This window comes from Nicotiana tabacum, chromosome 2, assembly GCF_000715075.1.
Source record: "Nicotiana tabacum cultivar K326 chromosome 2, ASM71507v2, whole genome shotgun sequence".
Lineage (NCBI taxonomy): Eukaryota > Viridiplantae > Streptophyta > Magnoliopsida > Solanales > Solanaceae > Nicotiana > Nicotiana tabacum.
Window position 1 is genome coordinate 43,909,609 of NC_134081.1, and position 10,675 is coordinate 43,920,283.

A 10,675-nucleotide genomic window follows, 5' to 3' on the forward strand; every position below is an offset into this window, starting at 1 on the left:
GAATTCATTACTATATACAAATCTACATTATTAAGACTAAGAGTTTATATACAAGTTGAAAATGTTGACTATCCCACCCCAACCTAAGAGCATGCATTGTCCCCAATACATTGAGAAAGTAAGAGCAAAGTTTAGGGGCTTCCTGGGGCGCACTAGGCGCTTGGAGGGGTTGGAATTGTTACACCCTGTGCGTCCCAAGGTGATATAATAAATATGAGACTTTTTAATCATGATTTAAATGATTTTAAAATCATAATATGGCTATATATGATGCTTGGATAGAAAATATGAAGTTTGGGAAAAATCGGATTAAAGTTGCGGAAAAACCGACTAAGGATTTGCCTTGTAACAGAGCTTTTTGAGAAATAAATTTTGTGTACTATATGAGGTCTTTTTGGGACATAGTATATACAAAATTTAAGGTCTTCGAATGTAGTTTCCAATGCTCTTAACCATTCATTCATAAGACACCCGGATAAAAGGTTATAAGCGCTGAAAGAAGGACCAATGCTAGGGTGCCAAGTAGCTTATTTTGACTTTTCAAACAATATGGATATTTATATTCTTATCTCGTTTATTTCTTCAATTTTCCATAACACACAACCAAATAAGACCCCTAACTTTACTCTTAAGCTCTCTGCAAGAGCTTCAAACAAGATTATCATCCCGGGCACAGAATCAAGAAACGATAACATTAAAACGATCCCTACGACGTAAGTATCGCTATATCGCCTCTCTTTTTCTTTGTAGTTTGAGTTTTGGAAGGTACTTCATAGTTAGGAAAACGTGTACTTTCTGTATTTAAGTGTTTAAATATCAAGGAATGTTGATAAATTTGTTTCCTAATAGTTAGAACTCATGGGACGGTGATCGGAAGTCGTGAGTTCGAGTTATTCACATGTAGCAGACTGTTTTGTAGATTGTTTTGTGTTGCTATTAGGCTGCATGTTTTACTACTTTTTTGTGGAGTTTTGGAGGAGTAAGGTTTTGGAGAAACACCACATAAATTCAGGGTGGTGGTCTGGTCATTCGTTGTAATATTTTCGGGCCGCTTAACACTACTACGGTGGTCGTTTTGTGTATGAAGAGATTGGGGTGTGTTGGGTTGTTTTGTAATATTTTGTGGTGTATATAAGGTTGGAAAATAATGTATACATGTTGATATTTTTGAGTTTGGTGTTATATTTAATTTGAAGGAAGTAAGGATTTAAGGGGAGATGCTGCCCGTTTTAATACAAAATAAGTTTGTCGTTCATTGTGCGATAGTTGTACCTTTCGTAACTTAATGATAGTATTATTATTGTTTTTGTAGATTAAGGTACGAAGAGGCGAGTTCAACTTGGTGATTGGAAATATTGTGATAAGGTATGTTAAGGCTATCCCTTCTTTCCTTTTTGGCACGATCCATATGATGCAAGAAATGAGCAAGTACGCAACTTTCATAAATAATTCTATTCCTAGAAGTACTAGGGTTTCCTATGTTCTTGATTCCCCATATGTACTACTATCATATCGTCTGTTCATAGGTCTCATGACATTCCAAGAGATCTTATTGACTTACTTCATTATACATTGCATCCATTTATACATGTATACTGACCCATGACCAGATGGCGTTATATACACGTATAGTATATGTATATGGGGTATGGGGAAAGGTTATGGCGTTATATACGCACCACGACCTGATCAGCTGGTATACATTTATGATTTCGCCCACAGAGGCTGAGATGATATGATGGGATGCCCTCAGAGGCTTGATGATGTTATGTACGCATATACCTATGCATGATATGACATTTATACGCATATGCATGACATTATAAATGTTTCATGATTCACAGATCTATTCAGACTTACAGGTTGAGTCCTTTACTCCATGTTTCTTTCATGTCTATTATATACTAATTTTTATGCCTTACATACTCAGTACATTATTCGTACTAACGTCCTATTGACTGGGGGCCTGCGTTTCATGCCCGCAGGTGCAGGTAGACAGGTTGACAGTCCCCCATCTTAGGACACTTGCTCAGCGAGAGTTGATGTGCTCCATTTGATCCGGAGCTGCTATTGAGTTTTGGTACGATACTTTTGTATACATATGGGTATGACGGGGTCCAGTCCCGTCCTCTATACAGTTTACACTCTATTAGAGGTCTGTAGACAGTCATGTATAGTTATATAGTATGTGGCCTTGTCGGCTCGCCCTACCGTATTCCGTATATATATATATATATATATATATATATATATATATATATATATATATATATATATATATATATATAAATATATATTTATGTCTTTTGGGCATGTTTTCCCACATATGTTGTTCATATGAATCAGTAGTTTATTTCCAGACGTTATGCATAACCTACACTTATTTCATGTTTATATCTTAGACGAATGCTTAGGGGTGTTCGATAGGTAGAACTCGGGCACTCGTCACGGCCCATCGATTTGGGTCGTGACAGGAATATCTTAGGTGGTTATTGGGCCGGGAGCTGACACTGTGGAGGCAGTGGGTGGAGCCTCTGACTGGGCAGTGGTATCCAAGACCAAAGTAGGAAGCTCTGCCAGTTGCGGAGTTGGGTCCTAGACCTGGGAGCTGATGGCCACACCAGATGATGGTTGTGTGTTGTGGTAGTAGGCCAGGTAGCCATATCTGCAAGGGAGTGTACGATAGCTATCTGCACATCCACCTCCTCCTTACCTGGTGCATCTAGGAAAACGGCAATCTATTTGCCTCTGTTGTCCCTCTGATCATCACCCTTCTTAATTATTTCCTCCTCATCAGTTTCCGCATGAGATTCTCCATATTCCTCATCTGAATGATCATCGGTGTGTGCAAAGTAACCCAAAGCTTGTGAGGTATCAGTGTCGTGTGCCTCTTCAGCTGACAGAGGGTTTGTGAAATCTAAATCAAAGCTTGGTACGTGGGAGGTGCCAGTGCCCTGCCCCCCTTCCACTAGAAGGAGCGTGGTCAAATCAAACTCCAGTGTCTACATCTTATGCAGCTCTGACTTGAGCTCCGCTACATCCTTTTTGAGTTGAGGCATGTCCCCAACTTCACCTCGCTCAACCTTCTCAAGGTGAGCTTCAAAGTGCCTGAGTCGATCCTTATATGATAGATGTTGCTTCTGAAGATCACTTACTAAGGTTTGGATCGGGGCCAATGCTTGCCGGATGAGCGATGGAAGTATTTTTGTCAATTTTTCTAGTTTGGCATTTGTATGTTGTGCCAGTAGACCAAGCTTGGAGAGTGCAGGCAGTGACACCGGTGGTGTTGCAATGGCTGATAAGAGAGTGGATGTGGAGGTAGCTAGTGTGGAAAAGGTGTCTGGCACTGAGGAGGCAACAACTGTTGCTGAGACGAAAGAGGTCGGAGGGAGAGTGAGTGATTGCTCTGGTGGATCTTCGACCACTTTATCAATGTCCTAGTGCCGAGTGATGTCAATGTCCTAAATAACGTTTCTATGCGATCATGTTTGGGGAATGGAATAACTGCTGCGTCGTTACACAAAGCATGGATTAAGCATGGAAAAGGGAGCAAGGTTTCTTTCTGGTTTGCCTTGATCCCAATCTCAGGAAATATAAGCTCTCCCACATCAATCTTGATACCTGACACGATGCAAGCGATAAGGATCGCCTTCTCGATACTGATGTCTGTCTCATTTCTCGTAGGCAGTATACGGGAACAGACAAAACTTAGCCAATACCGACCCTCTTGGATGAACTCCCTCTTGTAAATTTTCTAGCACGGTGCAATCTTAGGCGGAGTTCCTTTGGCTAATACAGAGGCTACCCAAGTATGCTCAGATTCCTTATTTGCAATCTTTGCCTCATATTCTTCCATGCCTGGCTCCCACTCCTCGAAATGTACCTCATTGATGGATGGGGAATCACAGAGTATTTCAACTCCTCGCACTAAGACAGAATTCAAGTATCTACAGTTTCTCTTTTGTTCTGAGTTCCTGGATGCAGCATATGCATCATAAAATTCCTGAACAAGCGCCTCGTTGTACTATCCCGGAACTTTAGTGAAGAACTCCTATCCCCTCTTTTTGATGTTTTCTAGCACATGGGGAAAGTGTTATTTAAGACCGTTCAAACTCAGATGCTTTTCTTCGAGGATATTTCTCTTTGCCAGACCATCTTTGTATAGAGTCCAAGAGCCGGGAATCCTAAATCTATGTGCTTCGGCCTAGAGGTCAACTGGTGGTAAAAGGTCAAGCTGTGCCTCCTCATCTTCAGACTGGGAGGTAGGCTCGGATGCATTTCTAGATGTGTTAGGACGTTTGCGTTGGGATTGCTATGATTATGGGATTATAGATGTAGCCTGTTTCTTTCCTCGAGTGCTAGTTGTTCACGATGCTAAGGATTTCTTTGGTGCCATTCCTGCCAATTAATGATGAGTTAGTACAAGGTAGGGCATGTGTAATATATGGCATAGAAATGAGAGACACAAAATGTACTGTGAGCAGTTATGCGATCATGGAACAACTCTGTGGACTGCAAACCACAACACAGAAGATAACCATCAGAAGTAGAAGAAATATGTGTGCCGCAGAAGTGGTCGCAGAACAGGTTTGCGACCGCAGATCGGTCGCATTTTGAACTTTGAATAAGGCTGGATTCTGATTAAGTCTGTGACCATTATGCGGTCCGCAAACCAGTTCTGCGGCCACAGACTCAACTGCATATTGGCGCTGAGAACACTCTCAAGCATACAGAATGCGATAACTCTGCGGACCACAAAATATTTATACGGACTGCAAAGATCATCGTCTCTACTCAAAAGTGCACTCACATGCAACCTTTATGCACACTCAGTACCAAATGCTCAAGTTGTGAGAGAGCATTACACACACTCAATATTAGGTCTATTTCATGCTCAGCCTAGCAATATCTAATGCAACTTGTCACAAATTTCCAACCCCTTACTCTATTCAGACCCCGTAATACTCACCCTAAAATTTTGATTGACCCACAACACATCGTTTCCCCGCAGAGTCGATTCCCATTACAAGAGACAAGAAGTTGGGTTGATAGAAGAGGGTAACATGGATTAGAGGAAAAAATGAGTGAAAGCACACATCTATCCTTACATTAACTGAGCAAGAGAGATGTTTTAAATTTAACATACCAGATTGCAGCAGTTCGAGCAAGCTAAGTTGGTGTGAATCGTGAGTCAGGCGATCAAGGCGAGACTCCCCTTTTCTGATCAACACTTACAGTTAAACCTACCAAAATTAAAATCTAACCAAAGAATTGTTACCAACACATGGGTTGCCTCCCAAGAAGCGCTTGATTTAACGTCGCGGCATGACGATGTTGCCCCCATTTTGGCTAAGTAGTGGTGGGGATTGGTACCGGACCATCCTTGAGTGCAAATTGTTCTACTAGTTTCCTTTTTCCAATGGTTCCAAGGTATTGCTTGACCCTTTGGCCATTTACTTTGAAAGTTAGGGTCCCATCCTCGGATTCTAATTCAATAGCGCCATAGGAAGACACATTCACAACTTTGAATAGGCCAGACCATTTGGATTTGAGTTTGCCCAGAAAGAACTTCAATCTTGAGTTGAAGAGTAAGACCAAGTCACCGGATTTGAATTCCCGCTTCAAAAGCTTCTTGTCATGGGTGTCTTAAATGTTGTTCGATAAGCCCACAATGCATCATCTAGCTTCTTTGACCAGGCGGTCCTGTTTGCATTAACAGTTTTTTCTAGAATATTTTTGATCTCCCGGTTGGAGACTTCAACTTGACCGCTCGACTGAGGATGATAAGGGGTGGCCACCTTGTGCTTAACTCTATATTTTTTGAGCAACCCGGCAAAAGCTTTGTTGCAAAAGTAAGAACCGCCATCACTAAGGATGGCCGTTGGGGTTCCAAACCGAGTGAATAAGTTCTTCTTCAAGAAGGCAGTTACACTCCTTGCCTCATTGTTCAGCAAGGCAATTGCCTCGACCCATTTGGAGACATAATCTACTGCCACCAAGATATATGTCATGCCGTAAGAGCTTATGAAGGGACCCATGAAATCTATCCCCCACACATCAAAGATCTCGACCTCCATCACAAAGTTCAAAAGCATCTCATGCCTTCTAGAAATTGACCCTTGTCTTTGACATTGATCACATGCCTTGACCATTTGGTTTGCATCTTGGTAGATCGATAGCCAATAATAGCCACATTCAAGCACTTTTGCCACAGTACGATTTCCACCGTGGTATCCCCCAACTGGGGAGTCATGACATGCATTCAGAATTTGAATTACCTCATCTTCCGGAACACAACGCCGAATGATGTTGTCGGTGCAAAACCTGAACAAAAATGGTTCCTCCCAATAGTACTGCCTACACTCCCGCAAGAACATTTTCTTTTGATAAGCTTCCAATCCGTTGGGGATAAGGTCACTAACCAAGAAGTTAGCGATGCCTGCATACCAAGGAGTGGAGGTACTAGATATTGCCAATAAGTGCTCATCTAGGAAGGCATCATTAATTTCAAGATCTTATTTTGGTCTCCCTACCTCTTCAAGCCTAGATAAATGATCCGCAACTTGATTCTCTGTTCCTTTCCGATCTTTGACTTCAAAGTCAAAATCTTATAACAAAAGAACCCACCTAATCAATCTTGGTTTAGCATCCTTCTTTGCAATAAGGTAGCGGAGAGCAGCATGATCGGTGTAGACTATCACCTTGGATCCTAACAAATAGACCCGGAATTTTTCAAAAGCATAGACAATAGCAAGCAGTTCTTGCTCAGTTACAGTGTAATTCATTTGTGCACCATTGAGTGTCTTGCTTACATAGTAGACATGATGAAGAATGTTGTTATGTCATTGACCAAGTACTGCTCCAATAGCTACACCACTCGTCACACATAAGTTCAAATGGAAGAGACCAATTGGGTGTGACAATAATAGGTTCCGTGGTGAGCCTTTCTTTCAATTCCTCAAAAGCTTTGAGGCACTTCTCATCGAACTCAAACTTAGCGTCCTTTTCAAGGAGCTTGCACATGGGACTTGCAATTTTTGAGAAGTCTTTGATAAATCTCCTGTAAAAACCGGCATGCCCCAAAAAGCTCCGAACACCCTTTACCGAAGTGGGAGGAGGAAGCTTGGAAATAATCTCGATCTTTGCCCAGTCAGCCTCTATGCCTCGCTTGAAAATTTTGTGGCCAAGAACAATATCCTCTTCCACCATGAAGTGACATTTTTCTTAATTGAGTACAAGGTTTGTTTCCTCACATCTTTTGAGCACTTGCCTAAGGTTGGAAAGGCAATGCTCAAAGGAATCACCAACTACAGAGAAGTCATCCATGAATACCTCTAAGAAGTCCTCTACCATGTCCGAGAAGATTAACATCATGCATCGTTGAAAAGTAGTCGGGGCATTTCATAGCCCAGTTGGCATCCGGCTAAAGGCAAAAGTCCCATACGGACATGTGAATGTCGTCTTCTCTTGGTCCTCTAAGGTGATGTTTATTTGGTTGTAGCCGTAATAACCATCCAAGAAGCAATAAAATAATCTTCCCGCTAGCTGATCAAGCTTGATCAATAAAAGGCATAGGGAAATGGTCTTTGCAAGTAGCACTATTGAGTTTCCAGTAGTCCATGCAAACTCTCCACCCGGTTACCATCCTCATTGGGATGAGTTCATTTTTGTCGTTTTGAATCATGGTCATGCCTCATTTCTTTGGCACACATTGCACGGGACTTACCCAAGGACTATCGGCAATGGGGTAGACAACCCCCGCATCCAACTATTTTATGATTTCTTTCTTCACCACCTCTTGCATGGAAGGATATAACCTTCTTTGATGCTCCACGCTAGGTTTGCTCTCTTGCTCCAATTGTATCTTATGCTCACAAATTCCGGCGGGAATCCCTCGGATATCTGCTATAGTCCAACCAATGGCTTGTCTGTGCTCCCTCAAGGTATTCAATTCGTGTTCAACCTGCACATCATTCAACAAAGAAGAAACAATTACAGGTAGGGTTTCATTAGAGCCAAGAAATTTATACCTTAAGTGCGACGGAAGTGGCTTGAGCACAAGTTGTGGTGGCTCGATAATTGAAGGCTTAGCGGGAGGAGTGACTATATTCTCTAAGTCAAGAGAAAGCTTCTTTGGTGCATAAGTGTAGGACCCAAGCACTTCCAATGCATTCACCGATTCCACGTATCCTTCCATGTCCTCACCATCAAAATTCACCAAAATAGCATCCAATGCCTCACCAAGGAATTCCTCTTCCATCTTCACTTCGACTGCATCCTCTACCTCATCAACAACATCAATGAATGAGTTACTTTCGTATGCTCATGCAAAATCGCGCAATCCAATAGTGAATAGAATGGTGAAGGCTCCCGGGTCCTCTTTCTTTTGGACGGAGGTTGTTGCAATGATGGAACTAACCCGGTGAGTCACATTCACCACTTCATTCTTGGTGGTTTTATTTTTAGTGATCAAGTCCTTCAAGTACTTAGCAAAACCCGGCATCTCTTGAAATGCTTCCACAAATGGAATGTTCACAGATAATTTCTTTAGGATGTCATAGAACTTCTCGAGTTTGCTATCATCAACCTTTCTAGCAAGTCTTTGAGGGAAATGAGGAGGAGGTCTAGGAATTGGTGTTAGAATTTTTGTTGCCTCTATTACCTTTTCCTTGACCTCTTCATGGTTCACTTCTTGAGTTCTCACCTTCTCGGGAGTCTTTCAACTTCAACAACAATTGGCACCTCAACTTGTGCCTCAACTTCTTGTTCAGAATCTTCCACTTCAACCACTTGTTCATTCTCTCCTTGAAGTAGTTTCCCACTTCGAGTTGTGATTGCCATACAATGAGAAGTTGGACCACCCCCACTACCTTTTGGGTTTGAAATTGTATCACTTGGGATCTTGCCTTTTGCTTAGGATTTTGATCTCTTGAAAAATCCCTCATTTGCATCTCCAACTTTTGAATAGATGCGGTGTGAGAACCCACAAGCTCGGTCATATTCTTCTTTGAAGTGTCAGATCTCTCTTGATTTTGCAATACTCTTTCAAGCATGTTTTCTAACTTGAACTCACTTGAAGAACTTTCGTTCCAATGTGGAGAGTTAGAATATTGCCCATTTCGTGGAACATAGGGGTTTGAACTCTGATTTGAAAAGTTGTTATTGTTGTTACTCCAATTTCCTTGATTTGAACTACCTTGGTCGTTTCGCCACTGTTGGTTGCCTTGCCCTTGCGGGTTAGACCTCCATTGGTGTTGTTGTCCTGAACCTTGGTAGGGTTGTCTTTGATATCCTCCTTGAGGATTGTTGACATAATTTGCTTCTTCGTATTCCTCATTTGACATGGGTTGCACATCTTCCACAACATTCACCTTTTTTGTTTGGCTTTCAGTGAACATTTTCGTCAACACGTTGACATTGGTGGCAACCCCGACAATTACTTGATCTCTTTCTTGGTTCTCCTAAATCATGTTGGTCAAGGAAGGAGTACCATATGCAATTCCACCCGTGGTGTCTTCCGAGTGCCAAGCTCGGTTATGTTCTGCCATCTTGTTAAGGATTTGTGTGACCCTTGCAATCCATAAAGGATCCATCCGCTGTATTTTTTGTTATGGATTGATTCATAGGATCCAAGCCCATGTAAAACTTCTCCAATAAAATATTATCCGGAAAGCCATGATTCGGCGACCTCACTAAATATAGCTTGAATCTATCCCATGCTTCATGTAGATGCTCCCCCGGTAATTGCTTGAAGAAGAAAATTTTATCCCGGAGCTCGGACTTCCTACTTTGCCGAAACCATTTTGCTAGGAAAGCTCGGACAAGTTCGGGCCAAGTATGGATGGAATTAAGAGGTAGATTTTGGATCCACTATCTTGCCTCTCCAGTTAGAGAGTACTTGAACACCCTCAACCTTAGGGCATCAACTGAGACATGATTCTGCTTGTGCATTACACACACACCCAAAATAATTCTGAGATATTGTGTCGGATCATCATCGGTGGAATTTCGGAAGAATCCCTCTGCCTTTAGCATTAGGATTAGACTGTGTTCTACTTTGAAGGTGGCAGCATCAACTCTTGGAGGGACAATGGCATTTGTATCCTCAATATACTCATCTATATCTGCAAACACATTCACTTCTTCTGGCTCGCCCATGTTTACCTAATGACACAAAGCAAAGAAAGTAAAGTGTGATGGAATAGAAGAATACGTAAAGTAAAGCACACACTAGTGAGTAATTTCAAAACTGTATTCTCCGGCAACATCGCCAAAATTTGATACGCTCAAATTACACCATGTCGGTGTCAAATATAATAACCCAACTATGTTGGGGTCGAATCCCACAGGGAATAGGTGTGAAAAGGTTATTTGAATAGTGTAAAACTTGACTTTAGTCGTAGTTCTACTCCATTAGTTTAAACAGAGTTTTATAATTGTGAATTATCAAGAACAACTATTTTGTTAAGAGAATTTGATTAATTTAATTAAGAAACCAAGGTTGTATCCCCATCAATGGAATGTAATGCTATCGGTGTTAATATGATATATTTCTAATAGAAGGTCATTTGATATGCAAGTAGTTCCTAAATGACTACCCAATATTTTCCAATAACTAGGTAGTATTTCCTCTTTATGATTTTCCCAAATATAAAAGAGTAACAATTAAGAGCAA

General features: G+C 41.4%; 1 protein-coding gene across 1 annotated transcript; it reads right to left on the reverse strand.

Annotated features, from left to right (window-relative positions):
• Window positions 1-3,754: 3,754 nt before the first annotated feature.
• Window positions 3,755-7,209, reverse strand: LOC142166698 (uncharacterized). Its single transcript, XM_075225974.1, has 3 exons — window positions 6,858-7,209; window positions 5,830-6,439; window positions 3,755-3,974 (listed from the first exon to the last, which is right to left on the reverse strand). Exons 1-3 carry the CDS (start codon window positions 7,207-7,209, stop codon window positions 3,755-3,757), a joined length of 1,182 nt encoding a protein of 393 aa, XP_075082075.1.
• Window positions 7,210-10,675: the final 3,466 nt, after the last annotated feature.

What these genes read in the sequence shown, in the direction of transcription:
- LOC142166698 (XM_075225974.1), bottom strand. Translation starts at nt 7,209, where the DNA reads ATGGTGGAAGAGGATATTGTTCTTGGCCACAAAATTTTCAAGCGAGGC. An exon ending in GTGGTGTAGCTATTGGAGCA is followed by an intron (nt 6,440 to 6,857) that starts GTACTTGGTCAA and finishes CTTGGTATGCAG; the next exon opens with GCATCGCTAACTTCTTGGTT. An exon ending in TGCAACAAAGCTTTTGCCGG is followed by an intron (nt 3,975 to 5,829) that starts GTTGCTCAAAAA and finishes TGCTGCATCCAG; the next exon opens with GAACTCAGAACAAAAGAGAA.